Source organism: Barbus barbus, assembly GCF_936440315.1.
Source record: "Barbus barbus genome assembly, chromosome: 2".
Lineage (NCBI taxonomy): Eukaryota > Metazoa > Chordata > Actinopteri > Cypriniformes > Cyprinidae > Barbus > Barbus barbus.
The window spans coordinates 530,393-557,621 of NC_136730.1; the positions used below are offsets into that span (position 1 = coordinate 530,393).

Here is a 27,229-nt window from a genome sequence, read left to right on the forward strand (position 1 = left end):
AGGAACAGTGAAGGTGAAGGTTTGGGAAGGTGATGTTGTTTTCTGTGCCGTTTGTCACCGGTCTGAAAACAGCTGATGATAGATCTGATTTGATTTAGAGACTGTATGGTCATATATTGTGCTTTATGAAGCTGTTTTCGTTTTGTTGCCCATCTGATGTCGTACCAGGAGATGCAGCTCTGTCTCCGTCTGATTGGTCTGTGGCGATAAGCTTCGCCCCTCCCGCGGCTGTCGATACTAATATAGGCGCAGCATTGATGAACTGTCAGCCGCCGCTCTCTGCATCTCTGTGCTCATGTGTGGACCAAAGTCACGGCTCACCCTTGAAGATTCTGCCAGTCGAGGCCAGCAGATGAAGATGTGTTTATGACTATTGATCAGCCTGTGAAATCAGCTCCGGTGCAGATGCTGAGAGTTGTGAACAGAGCAACATCTGCCGGACTCGCTGACCTTGTCGCGTCTGCAGTGTTCTCATATCCATGCGTGCCTTAATCTCAGAGTCACTGGAACAATTAAACACCTTCACATCCCATGTTCCCTCTGATTTATTTTTTCTTGCTGAGCAAAACGTTTTGCTCATTTTCTCTATTGGAATTTTGGCCACCTGAACAAAAGCCTTCTTTATATCAGACCTGTAGAGCATGTCTAACACTAACATTCCCAATTATTTTTCTATTCTTTCAACTTTTCATTCTTTGTATAAAAAAAGAGACCCTCTAACACTAGTGTTCCCAATCCTTTTTTTTTTAATTCTTTCTACTTTTGTTCTTATTTATTCAAAAAAAAAAAAAAAACTTGCTATGTGTACTGCGTTAGGCTAAATGAGACTTCTCACAGCACTTGTATATTATTGCTCTTTTGTTGATTTTGATGGCTTCTGTTGTCCTCATTTGTAAGTCTCCTTGGATAAATTATATTTATATATATATATATATATATATATATATATATATATATATATATATATATATATATATACATACACAGTGCCCTCCATAAGTATTGGAACAGTAAAGACAAAATTGCTCTGTTGGCTGTGGAGTCAAGACATTTGCAAATATGATTAAAAGATGAATATGAGACACAACTACAGAATGTCACATTTTATTATTGGGTGATTCAACACATAGATGTTTTACCAAATAAAAAGAACAGCACTTTTCGAGTTCATCCCTCTATCTGATGTGAGCATAAGTATCTGCGCTGTTTTTCTGCTCACCAAGGATGCATTCATTTGATCAAAAATACAGTAAAAACAGTATCATTACTCCAGTCTTCAGTGTCACATGATCTTCAGAAATCATAATAATATACTGATTTACTGCTCAACAAACATTTCTGATTATCAATGTTGAACACAGTTGTGCTGCTGAATACATTTATAATGTTACAAAAGATTTTTATTTCAAATAAATGCTGTTCTTTTGAACTTTCTATTCACCTGTAAATCCTGAAAAATAAAAGGATTCACAGTTTCCACAAAAATATTGAGCAGCACAACTGTGTTCAACATTGATGGATTAGATAAGATTGGTCTGAGTTGACCTGAGATCTGTAGAAAGGTTTTCTGGCCTGGGATGAGAGTGATATGTGATTTTTATTATTTATAGATGAGATCTCATGCTTTCCAAACAAACACAGTCCAGCAGATTGTCTGCTGTTGAGTCTGAGAGGCTGCCGGAGGCGTGTGTCACTGTTGGTGGAGACACCTGTCAATCACCACAGGAGGCGGGGCTATGGCTGGACACGCGGGGGTCTGATGTGAGGTGATGTGTTTTGACTCAGAGCCGAGCAGACATTGATTGATAGAAGAGGAGCGTTACACAATGCACAGATTCACTGGTTTCCAGCTCTGATGGGATGAACGGGGCTCGCTCCTGCAGACCGCCGGCGGCCACAAACATCAGCTTATGAAAGAGCAGTAATTAGTCCATTACTCACAGCTAATAATGTTCTAGGAACTCTGTAATAGTTTCATAGGCACCACGTGAGTGTCGGTCGGAGGCTTTTAGCCGTGTTTCCATGACAACGCTCCAGCATTATGCCAGCGTTCGGTCATTGAGTTGCGTTCCTTGAAAAACCTCCGCAATAATTACCTCACAGACATTCAGACATGGAGAACCTACAGGAGACACGAGCCCACATCTGTCTGTGAACGAGCATCTCTCATTCTGCTGTGTGTTTGTGTAAGGACTGAAATACAGCAGTCCTGTTTCATAAGCATATTAGAGCATCAAACTCCTACAGAGCAGACGTCTCTGAAGAAAAAACGATTGGATTTCAGAGTTACGTAAAATCAATCTCTTAAAGATTGCATAAATTCATTTTTCATTCGAGCCAAAATAGCTAGATGAGAGGAAATCGAATCATCCGTTTCAATCGAGGAGCAGAATAACACGTGGTCACCTGGACCACAGTGAAAACGCAAAGCGATTGCAGCTGAAATGCTTTCCAGATGAAGCGTCCAGTAGATATTATTGGATGTTCACTGGTCAGGTGAGATCACCTGTGACTGATCGTCTGCTCAGTCACAGGTGTCAGAATAAAGATTCAGGAGCCGTTTTAAAGGAATAGTTCATCCACAAAATGAACATCCTACCACTATTCACTCACCCCTCATTTATGCTGGTGTGCAGCAAAACAATAAATAATAATAATATTTGTCCAAGCACTGATCTGAAGAGCATGAAGTGTATGGATCTCCAGAGACTCTGCAGCGGTCGTATGTTCTGAAGAGCAGATGGTGTCAGGACCTTTATTTGGAGGCGAGAGCAGAGGTCAGGTCCTGAGGCCTGTCAGACTGTCACCGCAGCGGCTTTGACACGATTGTCTCAGAGCATTAGATGAGCTCATCGTGACAGGAACTACAGCGTGAAGAAAGCACGAGTCTTCAGTAGCCACTGCAACCCTTCAGAGTTAGAATAAATCCTACAAAACATGCTCTTCTACTGAAATCATCTAAACATCCTTAAAACAAGATGCATTTACCTGTCTGTGTGTTTGCATTATGGTAATGAGATAAAACAGAAATCATATGGGCAATAAAACTTTGGTGGCTGCTTAAAGTGTTCAAGAAACCTGAATGAAATCTCATATTTTAATGGCAAACAAGCCAAGCTCCTGATGAGGAGCATTAATGCTTTCAGCATTTCTGCAGTGGTTTGCTGCCTTAATGAATTGATTTTGCGCTCCTGATGTACGAGTGATAACGTTGATGTTCTCTATGGCAGTGAAGGTCTGGCTCGTTTTTCAGGGTTTGTTCAGTCCAGTGGAGTCATGACACAAGCATCTGGACTTCTGTTCCATTATTTTGTCAGTTTGAGTTGGATTCATGTGAAGCTAGACTGTAATTTTGCACAAATCTAGAATGCAGTGCTCTGACTCATATTCTCTGTATTATATGTATTTCTGTCATGAAAACTCTCGGAGGGATTGGCGTGGTAATGTACATGACAATGTTAATGTGTTTGGTCTTGGTGGAATAGATCTGCTGCTGCGACAGAGTAAGTACAGAGGCTTGCTACTGCCAATACATCCACAACATGCTGCTGTGTATGTACGAAATACTGCTGCTGCTCATATAACACATATGAATAACCCCATAGCATACTTGATCACCTTGTAGCAGATCTATACAGGTGGAGCTGGGGAAGGTGAAGGCTTTCTGAAGTGTGCTGCAGCTGCTATAGCAAGCATTAGCCAGATATTTGAATGTTGAGCAGCGAGATCATTGGCTACAGATACAGGAGAACCAATCAGATGTGACATGTGATAGCAATGTCATTACGTGATATTGAGTTAGATCTATTGGACTGTGCCATCTAAAGTTTCATGCCAGAACTTTCTATATAATATACACTAGCGGCAAAAGTCTCTTTTGCTCTCCAAGGCAGCATTGTTTTTCTTTGTTTATACAACAGAGAAAAAAGCATACAAAGCTGTAACCCGTCCCCACCTCGGGTGCTCGGACCACATCACTGTTATGCTAATCCCAGCATATAGACCACTTCTCAAACTCGCCAAACCGGTTCAAAAGCAGATCACAGTATGGCCAGACAATGCCACCTCAGCACTGCAGGACTGTTTCCAGGACACATACTGGAACATGTTTAAAGAGGCAGCCACCTACAACAACCACACAGACCTGCATGAGTACACTGAAACTGTGACTGCTTACATCAAAAAGTGCATGATGATGTGACAGTCACCAAGACCATCACCACACGTGCAAACCAGAAGCCATGGATGACAGCAGAGGTTCATGGACTGCTAAAGACCAGAGATGAATAATTCAGATCAGGAGACAAAGCAGCCCTCAAAACAGCAAGAGCCAATCTGCCTCATGGCATCAAGAAGGCAAAACAACAATATGCTAAAAAAATTAACAACAAATTCACGCACAGTAAAGACACTCGGTCCCTGTGGCAAGCCATTCAGACCATCACTGACCACAAGCCCCCACCACAGGCCAGTGATGATGACACATCCTTACCAGATGCACTCAACCACTTCTACTCACGATTTGAGATACACAACGACACACCTGCACAGAAACTACTCACATCTCCAAACGACCAGGTACTCTGTCTCTCTCCAGCCGATGTAAGGAAGACCCTGTCCCGGATTAACCCACGAAAGGCTGCGGGTCCTGACAACATACCTGGACATGTACTGAGAGACTGTGCTGCACAGCTGACGGATGTCCTAACAGACATCTTCAACACCTCGCTGAGCCAGGCAGTCGTCCCCACGTGTCTCAAATCCACCTCCATAATTCCAGTACCAAAGAAGTCACCCGTGTCCTGTCTGAATGACTATCGTCCCATAGCACTGACCCCAAACATGATGAAGTGCTTTGAGAGGTTAGTCATGCATCACATCAAGTCCAGTCTCCCAAACACACTGGACCCATTCCAGTTTGCATACCGTCCAAACCGTTCCACGGACGATGCAATATCCACCACTCTCCACCTAGCTCTTACTCACCTGGAACAGAAAGACTTATGTAAGAATGATGTTCATCGACTTCAGCTCAGCATTCAACACTATAATCCCACAACAGCTCATCCACAAACTAAACTTGCCCCTCTGTAATTGGATCCTGGACTTTTTAACTGCAAGACCTCAGTCAGTCCGTGTCGGCCGCAACTCCTCCAGCACTACCACACTGAGCACAGGTGCCCCACAAGGCTGTGTGCTCAGCCCGCTGCTCTTCACACTGCTGACCATCGACTGCACTGCCAAGTCCAGCTCCAACCACATCATCAAGTTTGCTGATGACACAACTGTGGTAGGCCTCATCAGCAACAACGATGAAACGCACTACAGAGAGGAAGTGGCACAACTGGCGAAATGGTGTGGTGCTAACAACCTGTCCCTCAATGTGAGTAAGACATAAGAGGTTGTGATGGACCTCAGGAAAAACTCCGTTGACCACCCCCCACTGACCATCGGCAGCACTAGAGTCGGCAGCACTAAATTCCTGGGGGTGCAAATCTCAGAGGATCTCACCTGGACCACCAACGTCACGTCGCCCAACAAGAAGGGATAACAGCGCCTCCACTTTCTCCGCCGGCTGAAAAGGGCAAGTCTCCCGCCACCCATCCTCACCACTTTCTACAGGGGCACCATTGAGAGTGTGCTGACCACCTGCATCACTGTCTGGTATGGGAACTGCAGTGCTGCTGACCGCAAGACCCTACAATGGACAGTGAACACTGCCGCAGAGATCATCTGTGCCCTTCTCCCCTCCATCCTGGACATTTTCCTTGCACGATGCTCCAGCATCGTGAAAGACCCCACCCACCCCTCCCACAACCTCTTCCAGCTCCTACCATCAGGTAGAAGGTACCGGAGTATCAAAGCTCGCTCTGTCAGATTGCTCAACAGCTTTTTTCCCCAGGCTGTGAGAGCTCTTAACTCCAATCTCCCTGTCCCCCTCTGACCCCCCCCCCCCCCCAACTCATTAATACAGTTGACAACTTTTCCTAAGTGCAATTCTGTGCTACACACAGGTGAGTGGGCTATACAAACCACCTGTAGTAACGCACCAATCCCACTATATGCACACTAGACACTTTCTATGAACACTCCCTGCTACAAAGACTCAATAAAAAAATGTTTACTTGAGCATTGCACTACAAATCTTTTTGCACTATGCGCCGCTTCCCACAAAATATCTCTTTAATCTGCACAACAATTTAATGTACGAAATATATATACAATTTTTATTTTTATTTCTATCTTTTTGCACAATTTCATGTATAGTATATATGTAAAGTTCTTGTACGGTCTCAGTTTGTGTATGTCTAGGCAACTAGGTATAGTAGTTATATGTTATAGTAGTTATATATTCGTAGTATATGTATAGTCAGATGCTCTTTTTTTTTTTTTTTTTTCTCTTATACTTGCATTGTTGTATGTTTATCTTATGTTTAACCAGTATGTAGCACCGTGGTCCTGCGAGACACGATATTTCGTTCCACTATATGTCCACACATGTAGCAGAATGACAATAAAGCTCAACTTGACTTGACTTGACTTGATTTATTTGATCAAAAATATAGATCAAATGTAAAATGTAATTTATTCATATGATGCAAAGTTGAATTTTCTTACCCCAAACTTTTTAAATGGTAGTTCATCATGGTTTCCACAAAAAAACTGTTTTCAACATTGATAATATTCAGAAATGTTTGTTGAGCAGCAAATCAACATAGAATGATTTCTGAAGGATCATGTGACACTGAAGACTGGAGTAATGATGCTGAAAATACAGCTTTGATTACATTCTGACAGATATGCTACTCGCATAGAAAACTCTCAGGCGGTGTGTCCTCAAGTAAACATCCTTTTCTGTGATTGGTGAACTTCACTGGATCGTGTGTTTGATGTCCAGTGCTGTAATAGAGCCGTACTGTATGTACTTGAGTGCTATTAAACTGAACCAGCGATTCCCTCCAACTGTAGAGTAACGTCTGATGTGTGTAAATATGAAGGACGTTTTGATTTTCCATTTCATGACACCTGTGCAGACGATGGAGTGATGAGGTTTAGTCGGTCCCTCGCTGCCTTCAGAACTGCTGTGAGGAGCCTCTGATCTGAGTCCTGAGTGAGACCGGGCCCAAACACGCACACATACAGCTTTAGAGTGTGTGTGTGTGTGTTCATTTATCAGCAGTCTAACCTTTACTGTATGATGTTTTCTGGCCATCAGCAGGTCATGAAGTCTCTGCGCCCTCATTATATCTGGGCTCTGTGTATATTTTAAGATGTGCCCTAATATCACAGCAGAACAACCTTCTGATGACCCAGAATCTGCCGAGAGGCACTGGCGGCGGTCAGTCAGAGGTCAGAGATCTGAGGATTAGGAGTCCTGATGGACACACACTGTTATATAGTATCAGCCAGGGTTAGATGCACAGTATTGCAAATATTATTATTTCTCATGTCATGCATAATCTAGCTGCTTTCATCCCAGGTGGGAAATAAACACAAACTCTGTTTTTAAAGCGATTGTCAATCTTAAAATTGATCCTTCAACCATTAAATTGTTTAAAACCTGTGTGAGTTTCTTTCTTCTGCTGAGCATAAAAGATGATGTTTGAAGAATGTTGGGAACCAAACAGTTGCTGATAGTCATTGACTTTTGGGTTCAACAGAAGAAATAAACTCATGCAGGTTTGAAACAACATGAGAGAGAGTAAATGATGACAGAGTCCCACCCTGGTTGTGATGCACAGGCTCTGTCTCTAATCTTTGTGAACTGCCGACCATCATAAAGCCGTCCTTGGCTTCATGTTCATGTACCTGAGAAGGTAATCCCTGAACGCACAGCTCACCCCTCGGTGTGTGGTGTGTGTGATGTGAATCTGTCGTCGGTGAATATTCCTGCTCTGCTGTGAGGCCTGATCATCCCTGATGCGGCTGTTGAATGTTTTCCAGCGGAGGAAAGCTCTGGAGAGCCGTCGAGTGTGATTTACACCTTCAGATCACGCTCGTGTTCGCTGCTGTTAATTGCCTGCGGTGATGAGGCTCTCTGAAGATGCGCTTTTAAGTTTCTCTGGAGATGCCGTCGATCTCTGGAGTGTCCGATTGTCGCCGACTGAATTCACCGGGAGGATATTAATGAGATAATATTCTTATATAACATATTCCTGCAAGCTGCTTGCTGCTGCGGAGCTTTCGGTGTTGTTTTCAGTCTTTTAGACAATTGCTGGCCTGTAGAGCTCAGATTAATGTTTCAGTGTTGAAAATACAGATTATTAGAGTACATTGTACAATAAAATACTATTCAATTCAAGTTTATTTGTATAGCACTTTTCACGATGCAAATTGATGCAAAGCATCTTTAGAGAAAATGAAAGTTCCTACATTATATTTAGTAATACCTTATCAGTGGTGACTATCTCAAGTTGATGTCCATAAGCCAGAAATGTACGGTAAAAATCAAGCAGTCAGTTAATGTCATGTAATCAAACAGACGGTGAACACTATAAACAGCAATGGTTATAATTTGCGATTTATAGCAAAATTTGGTCGTTTTGTATGTTGTTTGAGGGTTGGCATCATCTGAGGTCTTCTGGGGGTTGGCATCATATCTTCTCAGGTGTTCAGTCATCTCAGGTCTTTGTAAGGGCTGCATCCAGTGAAGATGCAGGACAAGCAGCTAGCAGTGCATCCGTGTAGATGCAAATTGTAATCCAAGGGATTCTGTATACTGTTTTTTTTTTTTTTTTTTGGTCCAATAAGTAATATCTCGGTCTTATCTGAATCTAATAGGAAAATGTTATATTTTATATAAATAAAATATTGGTAATCCAGTCTTTTACATTTTTAACACACTCTGTTAGATTAGATAATTTAAAAGTTTCATCTGGTCTTGTTGAAATATATAGTTGAGTATCATCAGCATAACAATGGAAACTAATCCCATATTTTCTAATAATATTACCAAGGGGCAATATGTATATTGAAAATAGCAGAGGACCTAGGACAGATCCTTGTGGCATGCCTGGATTTAATTGAAATGATTCCCCGTTTAAATAGACAAAGTGATAGTGATCGGACAGGTAGAATCTAAACCATCCTAAAGCCTGTCCTTGAATACCCGTATAGTTTTGTATTCGATCTATGAGTATGTTATTGATCTACTATTCTCTAGTCTTTCTACTTCAAAATTTCATGTTTAATTCAATGTAATTACAATTTCTTTGTAATTTATTTACTAGCGAATAGTGTTAATTGACATCAGTCATAATGGTGGTTGAAAAGAGAGGATGGACTGTGTAAAACATCCATTTCTGAACATGAACACAGACATCATGAGACTAGATGTCTGATCATGAGAAATTATCTGTGTAAAGCACTTCAGACTGAGATGAAACCAATGTTTCAAGTGTATTTTTTTTCTGTTTTTGTTCAGTCAGACTTAGTGTATGTCTGTAGTGATTGTTATTATTGATATGGTAATGGTTCCTCTGTGTGAGTGTCCAGCGTTCAGATGCTGATTATTGATGCGACATGAGAGTTGTGATGTAGTTATATTCACACAGTAATTGAATGCGATGTAATGATCAGGAAGGTCATGTTGTTGGGAAATGAGCTCAGACATGTAGACGAGAGCCAAATCTCACACACTCCTGCAGACAAATATCTTTACACTGTTTCCTGAATGAGAGGAAGACTGAAGAGAATCTGCACACTCCTGCAAAATCACATTTACTGCTGAAGACATGAGACAGAAGACTGCGTAACTCCCAAATAAAGTGCACTGCAGTAATCAGGTCTCCATGAAATAAAAGCCTCCAAATCATTAAAAGTAAAAAAAAAAAGATTGTAATTTAGCAATAGTTCTGAGTTGATGAAAACAGCCTTTGTCCACAAAATTAATATGTCTGTCAAATATTGTTGAATTAAATACGCCACTCTGTTTCTAGCTTGTGATTGCAGGTGTAAGATGGAGGTCCCACGCTACTGTTTACCATAGTAATGGAATCAGGGGAGCCAAAGCTGGGACCAAGAATGATTGAACTGCTGAAAATTAGCTGCCATCCAACTTTTAATATCCTCAGGACAGTCCAGAAGTGATTTTAGACCTTATTTCATCAGCAGATCGGTCAGTCCTGGAGCTTTATAATCTTTATAAAATGTTGAAGTAATTTGTCTGAGTTTACTCCTGTCTGAAGTGTGATGTTAAATTGAGTTTACTCCTGTGTGATGTGAGCTTTGTCCGGGTTCTTGTCCAGTTTCCAGTGGAGAATCCACACTGAGCTCTAAACACTCACACGACCGCCATCATGAAATCTTAATAGTGGGAGGGAGACAATGCCTCGCCTCCGGAGACAGCCAGATTTATTAAAATGAATAATTCACCAGGGTTTTTTCTTCTTCCTGCGAATGGACTGAATATTTAGAGATTTCCAGCTTATTTACTCTCACATGCATTTCAAATGCGCTGCTGTGTGTTCAACAGCTACTGTATGTGGAGGCAGTGCTTACGCTGTACGCTAAATTAAGGATCTCATTAAGAGCTTGTTATGATTTGAAATCTCCAAGCTTTATTAGAAGCATGTGATTATTAGATGAACGATTCGTCAGTGACGTTACTCTTGTCTCTTCAGCTGATGTCATCACTCTTCTGTGTCGTGAACACATTTGTGTTGTTGTGTGTTTTTGTGTGTTGTAGTTGTGAGTGTGTTGGTGTGGTGTGTGTGTTGTGTGTTGTTCTGTGTTTGTGTTGATGTTGTTGTTGTTGTTGTTGTGTGTCTGAGCACTGCTGCAGTCGTGTGTCATGAACACGTTTGTGTTGTTGTTGTGTGTGTGTGTGTGTGTGTCTGTGTGTGTTGTGGTGTTGTTGTATCTGTTTTTGTTGTGTGTCTCCTGACACATCTGCTGTCTGACAGTAAAGTCGCTCCTGCTCTGCCTGCAGCGAAGCGTCTTCAGATGAGTCTGACGGCTGGTGTTTCACTGGAGAACTCAAGCATTAGCCCGAGTGCTGATGCAGCATATGTGATGGATGATCACTGCTAGTGCTCTTAGTAACTTCTGTTTTGTGTCTTATTATTATTTTGGGATGTTTAAAGGTCAGTGGAGCACTGAAGTGCTGCTGCCACACTGATGCTGAATCCTCGAATGCTTTGTGTTCTTCTGCTTCCTTTACTTTTCTTCTTCTCCTTCTGCTTTTTCTTCTCCCTCTTGCTTTTTCTTCTTTTTATTGTTCTTCTGCTGTTTAATTTTCTTTTTGCTGCTTTTGCTGCTTTTTCTTCCTCAGATGATTCTTTGGTCAGTGTTAGTAATTGTCAAAACAATGACATCCATTCGTTGGGATATTTTTGCATCATGCATGAGTCCTTGTAGAACAAATTAAGCCATAATGTACGTGTGTGTGTGTGTGTGTGTGTGTGCAAATTAGAGAAAGAAGCAAAAGTCTTCATGTAAATGGCTAGTATGTATATCAGTGGGAACTGAAGTGTGAGCTTCATGTGTTTTGAGTCTGTAGATCCTACTAAAGGCCTAAGATTCAGAACAACACACTGAATGTGGCTCAGCTTCCAGCTGATGATGAACCAGAGACAATAAATCTTCATTTCAGGGTTTTCAACAGAATGCTGCTGATTTCATTTAATTTGCATGTCATGTAATGAATGTAGTTGTAAACTGCAATAGATAGCCAGCAGTGGTTGTGTTGCTGCTCAGTGTTTGTAGAGTTACAGGGAAGTTTGATGATTCTGCAGTGTTTATCCGAGCTGAACTCTTCACAGAAAGCCTGCGTGTCTTTGGACTGTCATTTGAAGTGTGTTTTGACCGTTTATTTCATTTGACTGTAGTCATGACCTTCACACTCACACAGACGCGTGTGTTTAGAGCTGTCAGCACTGAATGCTTCACAAACACTCAGATCAGATCAGATCTCTGCTGCGCTCACTGTGTGTTTCCTCTGCTCTGTAAAGGCTATAAAAAAATAACTTACTTTCTTCAGTGGAACAAAAAAGAAGATATTTTGAGAAATGTCTCAGTGTGTTTTTTTTCTCTCCATATAATGAAAGTTAATTGGGTCCAGTGTAGTCTGGTTCCCAAGAAGAAAGGAAGTCATACAAGTTTGAAGCCTACATGGTGACAGAATAATCATTTTTGGTGAACTGTCCCTTTGAAATGGAGACAGATGAATTCAGGACAGCATATGAATATACTACACTTACTGTTTGTGCCTTTAAAAATATCCCATATAGTATGAGTCCTACACTATTGGTCTATTGGAGTCATACACTGTGAAAGTGTCAGAGGATCTGTTCAGACAGATTTGTGACTCAGATCTGTTTTTCATAACAGTGTGAGCAGCTCAAAACACATGGAATCTGATTTTTTTTATTTGGATCTGAGCAGTAAATCAGAGTTGATCACTAAAGGTCCTTGCATGTATTCGTCATTCTTTCCTATCAAAATGCTTGCTACGGATGTGAAAACGCAGAAAATCTAACCTGATCCAAATTTGTTTATGACTGTTTCAGAGGCAGTGTGGAAACGTGACTGACACAACGTGAGGTCGTATTTATTTTTTAACGTATGGAAATTTTGGCCTTAAGGCTTGCGGTGTGAACGTGTCCAGATCCACAGACTGAGCGCAGCAGCTGTGAGCAGAGTCCTGTTCTCCTGAACTTTCTTGCCAACAGTTTTGCAGTAATTAACCTAATTCAGCTGAGCTGCTAAACGTCTCTCAGGTCAATATCACAACTAGACACTGATGAATCTGGTGCGCGCGAGCGAGCGGAGCGCTGAACTAGAAGAGCCTCTAATGAGCTGCGGCAGGATGAGCGTTTGACCCGTGTGAAACACACTTAAATGTGAAACTCATATCTGCTATTGTCTTACACTGCTGCTCTCATGTTTCTCAGTAGGGCGTCTCGTTGGCTCGATCAATTCTCCAGTGAAAGCCTGGTGTGTGTGATTGTCAGATGTGTGACTGTGAAGAATGGCACTAACGCTGTCTTTCTCTCTCTTTCTCTCCTCGGTGCTGTCCGGGAACAGAAGAGTTCGCTGTGGAAGGTAAGCGGCTGATTAATAACGGTTAATGATGCTGTGTGGTTAATGAAGGGTTGGTGTCGGCGGCAGTCAGGCCGCTCTCAGATTGGACTGCGGTTTTGGCGACTTCTGGGGGCTTTGATTTGCCGCGAAGCGAGATTTACTCTTCCTCCTTTGTTTCTTTTCTTCTTATGAGTTGGTTTGATTTTTACTTTTCGATCAGTGGAAACGGAGCAAATGCAGTGGAATGGCTCACCGCTGTTAGTGTGGTTGTTTTATGGTCGTGTAGATCGGTTCTCACATGATTCTCTGAGGTCAAAGGTTAAACCCTTCTGACGGTGTCACTCTGGCGTCTGACGAATACGACTCTAGACCAAACACCGCTTGCGTCCGTCGAGGGCCAGGTGTATTTACCCATAATTCCCCTGCAGGCTGGATTTGTCTGCGTAATTGATGGTGCTGTGCTTCTCTCAGGTGTGTGTTTGGGGATAAGGCGCAGGTATCTGGATGTTTTCCCGCTATCAGGACGCTGCTGATGGATTACCCTTCTCTACCCAGCATGCCTCGGGAGGCACGTCGCTATGGCAACAGAGCAGATGTGTGTGTGTGCGTGAGCTGATGATGATGATGGCAGAACGCTCTTCATTGGCAGCATCCTCATGGATGTTATCCATGTGTTTTCAGATTGATTTGCACAGATCTGATGATAGTGTAAGCTGGAAATTTGCATTAACGTCTTAGCAGCAAGAGCTTCAGCACCATTCGAAAATCATTTTCAGGCATATCAATTTTCACATCACAATAATTGAAGCTATTATTACGGTATTGAATTATGTTACAAAAACATTAAGCCTTTCCTTCTTAATTTTATCAGCAAAAAGAACATTTTAATACAATAAAACAATAGACAATACAATTGTATGAAGTAAATAAATATTTAAAAACAGATTCAAGTAGAAAAGAACACAACTATAGAGAACGATAATAATTTCCAGGCAATATATACCTTTTATGGGCTGGCCTGGTTGAGTTCAGATTAAAATGTAGAAATGTATATGTGTAAACAAATGTTAGCAAATAAATATTAAGTCTTCAAGTGTTTGATGAACACTATAGTGAAGACAAACAGCTGTAAATACAGACGGACTCCTTGAGAAAGTGTAGTGTTGCTGTGTTTGGAAAAACACGACTGAGAGTAAATCAGCTTCTGCAAAGAGGGAGACTGGATTGTTTCAGAACCTCAAGGACAGAAACTGTTTTGTTCAGGTCTGAAACTGGTTTTGTGGCTGTTCTGATTGAAGCGAGTGACATTTGCTGGCTTTGTACGGGTCGGTCAGTAAACTAGAGAGGCCTTGATGTGAGAGTGTCAGCGCTGGACTGTCTGATCCACAGAAGCGGTCAGTCATTAAAGCAAATGCTGCATGAATATGTGCATCTGGAAGATACGGACAGAGAGCGAGACAAGCACAGGAGCTCACATAAACACTGATTAGATCATGCTTGCAAATTCCAGAAGACTAGTACTGACCGTTAATGTGGAAATTAGTATGCAAACCTCTGATGTTTGAAGAGTCAGCTCTTTTTGCCCATTATATGATTTCTTCTCTATGATTTAACTAAACCTGCAAGACTTCATTAGATTCATACCTGGATTGCAAAAAGGCCATTTTATTAATCAGCTTCAGGATTTGAAAGTTTGACCATCTTCAAAAAGAGTTGCATTACTTTTACATTATTCATGCATTTGGCAGATGCTTTTATTCCAAGTGAGATTTGAGAAATATCTCCATGTGTGTTTTTTTCCCCGCATATAATGAAGGGTCCAGTGTTGTTTAGTTCCCAACGTTCTTCAAAATATCGTCTTCTCTTATGAAAGTCATACAGATTAACATGAGGGCGAGTTAATGATGTAAAAAAAACATTTGTGGATGATATTTCTCATTTCATTTTCAGGTACAAGTCTTTTTTTATGCTTCTGTTCAGTTCTGATTTTTAGGCTTCTAATTCTAATTCTAATCAGTTCCAAATCTCAGGTTTCAGTTTTATTTTCAGTTAGCAAAACCAATTTTCTGGCACCTATCTTTCAGATTTTTGTCAGGCAGTCTTTTGTCTTGATCTTGTGGTAGGGATGTCGGTGTGGAAATAGGCTGTGACAAATGTGAATGGTAAATGGTTCGATAGCCCACCGGTGATTATGAGTGAGTTAATGAACACGTGGTTGAGGAGCCGCCGGTCGTTCCTCCCCAGACAGCCGTACTTGAGCCGGATGGCTAATTGTTGACCAACTTAGATTTTGGCCCTGGCATCCAGCTCGGTCTTGGATGCCCTATTTTCAGGGGTTCGTCTAATTAGCGGCTCTGACCGGGTCCTCAGAAGGTGTGGTTAGATTGATGAGATTGAGCGTCTCTCAGGTGCCCGTGGGGAAGGAGGCACTCGTCTGCTAGAGAAAAGCCCTGTAAATGGATGAGCCGGGAACGCCGTGTCCCCGTTCTGCTCTGAAACCTATCACGTGTGTTTCCTAACCGCATACGAGTGCAGAACGCCGGCATGCGGGAACTCGGATTCACCTGGAATGAGTTTATAAGCATTTTTGCCGTTTGTTCGGCAGTAATTCAGAGGATTTGGGAGCTCAGAAAAGTCGTTTCTTCTGGTCATGGCCGATTGGTTTGTTTGTCTGTCTGTAGATCTGGTGATCGGGCTGCTGTCCTTATCTGGCCGATCCCAGCTAATGATCGTTCCTTCTGGAACATTCAGGATTAAACCTCATGACGGTTGGAGGATCTTGGATATTTCCTCCTCTCTTGGCCGTAAAATGGAAGGCTGATGTCTTCTGTAGATATGAGATTAAAGTGTGCCGTTATCACAGATTAGAGTGAATCAACTAAACCAGATTATGGATTAATCAGAACATTCTCCAGAGCAGACCAGAGTGAATTTTTGTCATTCTGTATGTCACGGGTTTGTGTAATTTACAGATGAGACTGTTAGTTGTGGTTCTTTGTAGAAATGAGAAGATATCGGTGTCTTGTATAAATCCAGTTTTGGATTGATCTAACACTGATCATAGATCTGAATGCATTAATATTTATGTTTTAGTCATCTAGTCGTGTGTTTGTCATTTATAAACCAGCAGCCGTGAACAGTCGTCTGTCGCTTGAGGTTCATGCAAATGTTTGAGCATGACGACATGTCTTTAATAACTCTTGCTGGTCCATTCATTATTAGTTTTACTCATATATACCTGTGTATACAAAAAAAAAGTAATCGACTACAAATTACTTCTTTAAAATTGTAATTTGATTACATTACTGATTACTGCATTTAAAAAAATAATCAGATTACTAATTGCTTTACTTTCAAGTTACTTAAAATTTTTCTTTACTTTTCAAGTTATCAAACCTAAAAAATACACTACAAAGAGAAACTCATAGTTCTTTCATTAATTTCATATCGACTGAAAAAAAAATACATAAGTAGGCCTATAAGATGTATGCCCTTATTCACTTCCAATATCAACAAAATTTGTATTTCTTTTTTTTTTGGTTTTGTAAAATAAAAAAAAATAAATAGGGTGCGCTTTCTGCATTCTCAGTCTCCGTGAATATCTTCCTGAAACGAGTCACTAAAATGAATGAAAATGACATGAGAAATACAGTATAAAGCTATGAAGTCGAAAACAAATATTCTGTGATAAAATAATCCGTATGAAACCAATGTGAGGTACAGTCTTTCCCGTCTGAGCTCAGCTATAATGTGATCGTGCCCATGCACATCGCGCGCTATAAGATAATCATCCACGCAAAACCAAGCTTGAGACACGCGAACATGTAAACTCTCATGTCACTCTGTAGAAAGGTTCAAGTTCACCTCGGCTACTTTTCGTTTTTGGAAGAAGACACGCTGTGAGGAATAAGCCTTGAATTGTGATGCCGACGAGGTTTAATCCAGTGGAGGATCTCCTTCTGAGTCATTTAATTTTTACTTTATTAGTGTTACTGTGACATAAACTTGTACACATTCACGTGTTGAACTTTTCCCAAACTATAATGCCAGACTAAAATATGTCAAGTGACATGAGTGACATGAGCAACATTTTGAAATATGATAGGCAACCTTTCATTGCATCTAAATGTTGTAGGACTCTCATTTTAGCTCACATTCTCCGGTAATTTATTAAAGGGCATACTGATGCACAAAACGTGATTTTTACTTAATTTGTTTTAACACTGCATTTGTAACTTATGTAATTTTATTGACATAAGTAACTGTAATCAAATTACATACATTTAAAATGTAACTCATTACTTTACTGCATTACCAGGAAAAGTAATTAGATTACAGTAAGGTGTTACTGAGTAACGCGTTATACCCAACTCTGGTTATCAGGAAGGCTATTCCAGAGTTTGGGAGCCAAAAGCTCTACCTCCTTTAGTGGACTTTGCTATCCCAGGTACTACCAAGAGTCCAGAGTTTTGCGACCTTAGGAAGTGTGATGGATTGTAGCGTGGTAGAAGACGAGTTAGGTACGCAGGAGCTAAACCATTTAGTGCCTTATAAGCAAATAGTAATATTTTGTAACGGAACTTAATACGGATACGGAATTTAGATACGGAAATTGTTGATATGGAACTAGCCAGTGTAGAGACTGTAAAATTGGGGTAATATGTTCATATTTTCTTGACCTGGTAAGAACTCTAGATCTGTAGCTTGTTTATTGAAGATGCAGGACAACCAGCTAGCAGTGCATTACAATAGTCGAGTCTAGAGGTCATGAATGCATGAACTAGCTTTTCTGCATCAGAAACAGGGAGCATGCTTCGAAGCTTAGCAATGTTTCTAAGATGGAAGAATGCTGTTTTTGTAACATGGGAAATATGATTTTCTTGTCAAATCACTTTTTTATATAGCACTTTTAACAATATAGGTTGTGTCAAAACAGCTTTACAGTATTCAATAGGAAAATTAGTGTGTAATAATGCAAAACTGTAAACTCTTAATTTTCATTTACAGTTTTTTCTGAATGCTTAAGCGCTAATCGTGATTCTTGTAGCACAATTTCTAAAACTATTAATACGTATAGCAAAACCACTCACTGAGTTTGCAAAACTAAAAGCACAAACACTGCTTTGCACTCAGTTTGCAATTTTGTAACACACCCTTTGCAAAACTGTAGGCACAATTCACTGCACAACACTCTTTTTGCAGAACTTTAAGCACAACTCACTGCTTACACTCAATTACCAAATTTCCAACACACTCCTAGCAAAATTATACACATGTATGGCTATCATTAACACTATTTTGCCAACTGTCTGGCACACTTTCACATGTGAAAACTGTTTTAGATAATTACTTCACTTTGCAATCAGCCTAAGCACTATAAGTAAGCCACAGGTAAGCTGTCTGTGTGGAGCACAATGGAAGGAGCAGTAAGAGTGAGAAGAGTGAGAATCAGAGGAGGCCGAGGGAGAGGACGTGGAGGTGAAGAAGCGAGATGGTTAGAGGACGTTAGAGGAAGAGGAGAAGGAGGAGCAAGAAGAGGACGAGGAGGGGAAAGAGGAAGGGTAAGAAGAGTAAGAAATAGAATAACTGATGACATCAGAGCTACAATAGTGGACCATGTCATCAACCACGGGATGACCCTGAGGGAAGCTGGCCAACGGGTTCAGCCTAATTTGAGCCGCTACACTGTGGCAAGCATCATTAGGACATTTCGAAATGAGAATCGGTAAGTACTTTGTAGCACTGCCATACTCTAATGAGAAACACAACAGTCCCATACATGCAAAAATACTGAAATTGTTACTTTACAGAATTGCTAGACGTCCAGATGTTGGGGGCAGAGGAAGAATGTTCACTCCAGAGCAAGAGACCCATATAGTGAACATGGTGATTGCCAATAATGCAATAAGACTGCGCGAAATACAGCAGCGCATAATTGATAATGACACCATCTTTCAAAATATACACAGTGTAAGCATTTCTGCACTAAGTCGTGTACTTGCGCGCCACAGAATAAGAATGAAGCAAATTTACAGAGTTCCTTTCGAGAGAAACACAGAACGTGTAAAGCAACTGCGATATGACTATGTGCAGGTAAGCTATAGTGTCATTGGTTCTGAGTTTGGAAGTGCATACTGTAGTGCTGTGCATGGGCCTGATGTGTTGCATTTGTTTTGTCTTGTCCAGAGAGTGATGGAACTAGAAGCAGATGCCATGGGACATGAGCTACTTTTTGTAGATGAGGCCGGTTTTAACCTCAGTAAAACCAGGAGACGTGGCAGGAACATTATTGGACACCGTGCCATCATCAATGTCCCAGGACAACGTGGTGGTAACATAACCATGTGTGCAGCTATAAGCCAAAATGGTGTTGTTCACCATCATGCAACCATAGGCCCATACAACACTGTACACATTATTGCATTCCTGGACACCTTACATGACATGCTCACTGTTCAGAGACCAGAGCATACCCGATATGTCATCATATGGGACAATGTTAGTTTCCATAGGGCTGCTTTGGTCCGCAACTGGTTTACAGACCACCCATCCTTCATGGCACTCAACCTCCCTCCATACTCTCCATTCTTAAATCCCATCGAGGAGTTCTTCTCTGCCTGGCGCTGGAAAGTGTACGACCGTCATCCTCATCAACAGGTAGCCCTTTTACAGGCAATGGAGGAGGCATGTGGAGATATTGACCAGGCATCATGTCAGGCCTGGATACGGCATTCAAGGAGATATTTTCCCCGGTGCCTTGGACTGGAGGATATCGCATGCGATGTGGACGAAATTTTGTGGCCGGACCCAGAAAGACGACATGATGTAGGCTGATTGTCTTTTTTTTTTTTTTGGGAAATTACTATTTTGTGTTCTGAATTTGTCTTGGTTTTGATGAGTGTGAATAAACACCAATACTTGAAGTTTGGATCCTTGTATGTTTACATGACACTATGGCCGTTTCTCAATATGCGTACTTGTCTGTACTTGTGTTCTTGTGGACTTGTGAAACGTCATCAGTCGCTGCCCAAGTACTGTTCCAATTTAAAGTTCACATCTAGCCAAGTCCAGTTAAAATCCCCGGATGTGTTCTTGATCCGCCCCTTTTACCGAGGATGCATCGAGAGGTGACTTGTGCAGACTTGATACGGGCCATAACCCAGAATTCAGAAAGGCAAGTCCAAACTCGAAAGGACGGAAGTCCAGACTCTGCGAACTTGGTATTGAGAAACGGCCTATGACAAAAGTATGACCTCAAATTGACATCTGTACACAGAGATAGCAAAAGCCAGATGTGTTTTGTATTCATACCATCAGTGTGTAGTTGGCACATTGTGTGCTTAGTAGATGATGGCTTGTGTTTACTGTTTGATACGAAAACACCATTTTTACGAAGGTGTGAAGAGTTAATCTAGCTGTGTTCGCTTTTGCAAGAGAACTACAATGTTTTGATAATTGGGTGAAAGGTTTTCTTATTTGTGTGTAGAGTTTTGCAAAAATAGCCAATAGTTACAAAAAATGTGCTTAAGCAATCAGAAAAAACTTTAATGGCACGTTGCTGTTTAACATAATATGATTCCCTATTTTAATAGAAAAATTGATAATGGTCGGACAGGTAGTATCTATTCTAATATCTTCCATCTTAAAGCCTGCCCTTGAATACCTGTATAGTTTTGTAATTGATCTATGAGTATGTCATCAGTAAATCAGCCAAAATATTTTGACTTGACTTGACGTTTGTGTGAGCGTGTGTGTGTGTGTGTGTTTGTGAGAGAGAGAGAGAGAGAGAGAGACAATGTGTTTGTGTGTGTGTGTGTGTGTGTTTGGAGTGAGTGAGTGAGTGAGTGTGTGTGTGTGTGTTTGTTGTGACTGAGTGAGTGTTTCTGTGTCTGTGTGTGTGTCTGTGTGTGTGTGTATTTGTTGTGAGTCAGTGAGTGTGTGTGTGTGATGGGTTCAGATCTCAGCAGTATGTACCCGTCAGTGCTGATCTGGAGTCAGTCTTGCGTTCTTTCTCAGGGGATCCTGGAGATCTGATGGGATTTCCTGCTGTTCTTTCAGTTTGATGCTTTTTCTTTTGCTCAGTTTCTTTTTTTAAGTTTGAACCGCTGGAACTTTAGATCCCTCTGCTGAAAACTCACAAAACCTTACTCATAGCTGTTTTTAATAGCTTTTGTGTAATTATGGGACTGGTGTGGTGCATGGTTGATATTCAGTGGTGTCAAAAGTACACACTTTTGTCACTCAAGTAGAAGTATAGATACTGGTGTTTAAAAAGACTCTGGTAAAAGTGGAAGTATCAACTCAACCTCTTTACTCAAGTTAAAGTGAAAAAGTACAGGCTCTAAAACATACTTAAAGTAAAAAAGTATAAAGTAACCCTAAGAAAAAAAAAAAAAAAAAAACGCTTAACACTAGACTCATTGGACCTCATATCATTGACACAACTGTTAGAAATAGAAGCTTAATTTAACAACTGATTAGTGCTACATGGATCCCAAGACACGGTGAAACATATCAAACAAAAACATAATGCTATCAAAGACAACAAACTCGATGGTCATGGTTTCCTCAAACTTTATTGGAATGCAAATAGACTTTCAAACTGAGGTAGTAATATTCAAGACATACCCTGGCCGGCAAAACTATCAGAACATTATTTTGTTCTGTGACTTGAGTGTCTGTGTATTAAGGAGTCAGTGCGTGTTAAGGAGAGAAATATACTGCATACATTTGAGTGTGGATGGACAAAAAGAGAGACTTCAAACCTATGCAAAAGAAACCCCTTCAAAACATGGAGTAACTCATATACTGTATACAGAGAAACATTACCAAAAACAAAAGCAAAGTTTTGCACATGGCACTAGGAGAATAGGAGAGTGCAAGAATGTACATTTTGTATGTGCATTGAGTGTATTTGTGGCAGTGGTATACATCTTTATTGTGCATTATTCCCTGAGTCCCATCAAAAACTTGGGAGTAACTTACTAAAGCGTACCCTAGGTACATATCAAAACAGTCTCTGAAGCCTGAAGTGCTTGACTTGGGACTTTGTGCAAGAACAAAAGTGCATGTCAGTCCATGTAGAACAAAAAGAGAGTGTCTGTTGGTGTGACTGTGTGTGTGTGTGAGAGACAGAGAGAAAGAATTATTGTAATTATGCCTGTGTGATGTACATGTCCATAATTCCCTTAGAAAACAGGCTGTAAAAGTGGACAAATGCTACATATTAAAACAGTCTCTGTAGCCTGAAGTGCTTGACTTGGGACTTTGTGCGAGAACAAATGCGCATGTCAGTCTGTGTGGAACACAAAAAGAGTGTTTGTGTTGATTGTGTGTGTGTGTGTGCGTGCGTGCGTGCGTGCGTGCGTGCGTGCGTGCGTGTGTGAAAGAAAGAAAGAAAGAAAGAAAGAAAGTGTGTACGTCAGTATTCCTGTGTTTGTGTATGACAGAAAGAATACATTGACATACCCTATACAATCACCAGAACCTTCTGTTTAGCTTCAAAAGAAGCTGGTTTTCAAAGTTCTTAGAAACAATACGTGCCCTTTTTGGTCTGAAGATCAGTCCTGCTGAACTAAACAGCCTCTCGCAGGCTGCTGAGGCTGGTAGTGCTGTGTTAAACCTCAGTGACAGGTTGCATACTGCCGGGAAAGACTTAAGTATCTCTACTGTATCACCTGGGCATCCAAGGTAAGTCTCCAGCTGTTTAGCATATAGTCAAGGCCTTTGAAATAGAAAAACAAAATTAGGACCAAATTGAACCATGGAATTGGATTACAACAATGAAATTACAACACTGAAAGATGGCACAATGATTTTGATCAACTTCATATGGCTTACATAAGGACACAGATTGCTATTTGGACTGCTTGGTATGTTAGCGATACTTCAAATGCAGAACTTTCCTCTGTTAATAGCATAAAGCAAACAGTACAACACTTACCAAGTTTTATGATTTGTTCATCACTTGTCCAGCACGTCTTGAATTTGGGGACTAGAATAGCCGCGGCTATCAGCTCCGGATCTTTAAGCATTCGTCCAAATCGTTTTCCAAGTCCTGCTAAAAGTGCGTCAATCAATGGCCTACAGAACTTGGAAGAAATGTGAAGGTTTTATCTTGTATGATAAAATGGAGGACTGATTTATCCAAACTGGCCTGGGACACTCTTCTGGTTTCCCATAACTTAGCTTGCTTGGATGGGGGGCTTTCATCTGGTGCTCCTTCTGGCTTTCTTCTTAGGGCGTTTGAAGTGAAAGTTTTGTATCTCTCCAGATGATTAGGGTGTTTTCTCTGTGGAAAAATATGCATCAAATAACCAACAGGGCCAAACAAATGTGACAAAGGGCTGATATGAATAGCACCTAACCTAACTAACACATTTCTTGTGGGTACCACTGATACATACTAGGGGTGGAACGGTACACAGAAGTCACAGTTCGGTTCATACCTCAGTTCAGACATCACGGTTCAGTACAATGGAGGGAAAAGCAAAACAAAAATGCAGAAAGCTTGTGCATGCCTCAGGCTGTACCACCAAAGGAAAATACTTAAGCCTTGTATTTTTTAAATAAGTTTTATTAATAAATTAAAGGCATAGAACCAGTTTATTTGTAATGCACTGACAATAGTTTTATATTATTAGTTTATTAATTAAATTAATAAAAAGACAAAAAGACTCTCTCTCGGAGCTACAGATTATGTGTCCCTAAAGAACCCCCGTATCTAACAGTAGGTCCGCATTAGATTAATTAATTTGCAGTTGAGTTTTATTTATTTTTATACCGTGTATTCCCCGTGTATATTCATGCACCGAACCGTGACGCCCGTACCGTTTGGGTTCAATACGAATACATGTACCGTTCCACCCCTAATACATACTGAATATTAATAGCTTAGTATTACAGGGTTTCCCGCAGCACTTTGCAGCAACACACGCCAGCATATTTTCAAACATGACCGAACTAATACAGGTAACTGCTAACTTGGGACTCTTCAGTAGGCAACTGCTAGCCCCAAAGCATGTCTCGGCATGCTAGCCAAGCCAAAGCAGCCAAAGCAAGCGTTATAAATCGACCAATATTAGCCTAGGCCTACTCTAAAATTAATTAATATAATAATAACAAAGAAAACAGCTTACCTCTACATGTTTCTTCAAATTGGAAAGGCGAGTTCTTGAAAGCCAAAACAATTCGAACAATTCTTTCAGGTAAGGCCAGGGATGTGGAAGGTTTTGCTGGTCGCCATCACTAGAACTACTACCAACGTTCTCACCTGTGCTTTCAGACGCTTCAGACATTTCGCCAGACATCATGCAGACTTGCCAACTGAATCTCTTTCTGACACATTTGCCGCGGTTTGAACGTGCACTTCGTTTCGTGCCATGCACAGAAAAGATGGACAGCCCACACACCAATGACATCTCTGAATGTTATGGGTTTCTGTGCCTCATCCAATGACGCTGGAAATCAGTCTATCTGGCGATGAACAAAAAAAATAATAATCCGAAACTAGAGTAACGAGCTTGTTTTTAAAATGTAAGGAGTAGAAAGTACAGATAATTACGTTTAAATGTAAGGAGTAGAAGTAAAAAGTTGGCAAAAAAAATAAATAGTAAAGTAAAGATACCTAAAAACTCTACTTAAGTACAGTAACGAAGTATTTGTACTTCGTTACTTGACACCTCTGTTGATATTAATCAGAAAGTGAATCAGAAGATCCAATCAACACTATCACAGATTTACTCAGTGAGTGAAAACAGATGATAGATCTGTCAAATTTATGTTGAAATTGTTTAAAATGATGCCTTGGGAATTAGCTAAAGTAAGTTTGTTTTATGTTTAATTTTATTAAAGTGTATTTTATTTCAAGTATTAAAAATGTTTAGTTTTTTTATGCGTTGAGTTTTAGATAAGCATAATAACCAGCACATCAATTTAAAGCAGCTTCACAGAAAGTCATCTTCGCTGTAATGTCTGAGATGCTTTAGTGCTTTAATAAAGCAGGTTCTAGAGTCGAGCAGCTGGTCAGATTGGCAGCGCTGATTTTCAGACAGTTTTTTTTTTTGTGTTAAAGTAGTAAGTGTGTGTTCATTTACAGTCATCACACATGCACACGCACACACACACACACACACACACACACAGACACACACACACACACAAATGCGTCTGGAGCAGTGAATACCTGAATTACCCTCGTGTCTCTCTGATGAAACTCTTGAATCGGTCACATTCAAAAGCCTTTCACACATATTTTATGATGCTTTTAAAGTGACTCGTCCTGTGTAAATGTCATACGCTGTCTGTAATTGCTCTGACCTTTTGAGCGCTTCAGTGTGGGCAAACATGTCATGTGATGACCTGCAGCAGGAAATGACACGTCTCCATCCTGTGATGTAATGACTTGAGTGACACGTCTGCACATGCTTTGTGTTTTTATTGAGAGTAAACATGAGTAAACATGCAGCTGAATCTGACTGTCACGCGAGTGCCATTTAGTAGTAGAAATGAATGAGTGTCTCATTGAAATCTCCATCTAGTCTGCTGTAGAAATGAAAACACACACACATGTACACAGTATTTGGAAACTCCAGTCACTCATCATCAGGAACAAATTTTGTTGCATTAGATAGAAATTGGGGAAGTCATGGTCTAATGGTTAGAGAGTCGGACTCGTAATCCAAAGGTTGCGGGTTCGAGTCTCGGGCCGGCAGGGATTGTAGGTGGGGGGAGTGAATGTCCAGCGCTCTCTCCACCCTCAATACCACGACTGAGGTGCCCTTGAGCAAGACACCGAACCCCCAACTGCTCCCCGGGCGCCGCAGCATAAATGCTGCCCACTGCTCCGGGTGTGTGTTCACGGTGTGTGTGTGTGTTCACTGCTGTGTGTGTGTGTGTGTGTGTTCACTGCTGTGTGTGTGCACGTTGGATGGGTTAAATGCAGAGCACGAATTCCGAGTATGGGTCACCACACTTGGCTGTATGTCACGTCACTCACTCAAATGTCAAAGCGAGTGGCATCTCCAGCTGATTTTCATGGATGAGTGAAGTTTCCCAGCAGAGGAATCATTAATGTACTTCATCAAACTGACTCAAGTTCATGAGGTTTGACTAACAGTGCGCTCGTAATATACTTCTTTAAAATAAATGCCACTTGTTTCAGTATTTTATTATATAATGCAAGGACATTCATACAGTTTTTAAGTTGTGGTTTAGCAATCCAAACAGTCAGCAGCTGAAACCCCTGATCTGTGTCTGTTTTCCTCAAGTCTGAGACTGAAACTGAAGTGCTTTGTGATTTTAAGTGGACGGATGCTTTGAGATTCAGACAGGAGCGCTCACTGTCCATCTGGCCCCTGAGTGAGTGAGAGAGTGTGTGTGTGTGTGTGTGTGAGTGAGTCCATATAAGTGTGTGTGTGTTTAGTGTTGTGTTGTCATCTGGTGGTTTCCATGGTAACGCTGCAGCTGCTGACCTGCGTGTCCTGTGATAAACTGCAGAACTCTTTCATAAATGCATCAGTCTGTCCCTCTGATCCCATGCATATTCATCATAATAATGATCAGAGAGCTGCTGAATATTCTGCATATTAATGAGCTGCCAGATATTTGACACATTCAAACTCGCACATAAAGTGGGGATAACTCTGAGAGTGCCGTCGAGCCACAAACACAGCAGCAGATCTTCACTGTACGAGCATTACTGGAGCTGCTGTGAGTTCACTGATGAGTTTCACACACAGCTGAAAATATTCATACTGCAACCTGCAGACAGCTTCTGAATTACACCAATTTCTTGAAAACACGAATCAGTGACTGGTGTCCTTCTTCACTAGTAGTGGCTCATGTTAACTAGGTTAATAGTAGCTTTCTATGGATGATGTGCTGGGAGAAACACGACTGCTGTTACAAGACCAAGCTTTATTTATTTGTCTTTTTATTTGTTCATTTGTTTAGCTATTGCAATTATTTATTGCAGTAATTTTATTTATTGTCTGCAATGATTTAAAGTATACAGAGCCCGTCTAAGTTTGATTGATACATGGCTCTACTGGTTTATTTATCTAAACAGAAACACTCCATAGACTTCAGTAGTTTTCATTTATAGCTAGCTATAAATATACTAAACTGACACTAAACCACACACTAATGTCAAAGTGCCCCTATTATGCCATTTTTAAGATTGCTAATACTGTTATGAGTGTCTTAA

At 40.8% G+C, this 27,229-nt stretch overlaps 1 protein-coding gene across 1 annotated transcript in view; it reads left to right on the plus strand.

Annotated features, from left to right (window-relative positions):
- The window catches only part of LOC306888454 (neurexin-2-like), a gene marked incomplete at its 3' end in the record, with an annotated part of 552,351 nt that overhangs the window by 34,783 nt on the left and 490,339 nt on the right, over positions 1-27,229 (plus strand). Inside the window, exon 2 of the mRNA XM_079446766.1 lies at positions 13,027-13,044. Coding sequence (XP_079302892.1) covers positions 13,027-13,044 — 18 coding nt within the window. The remainder of the gene's footprint in view (positions 1-13,026; positions 13,045-27,229) is intronic.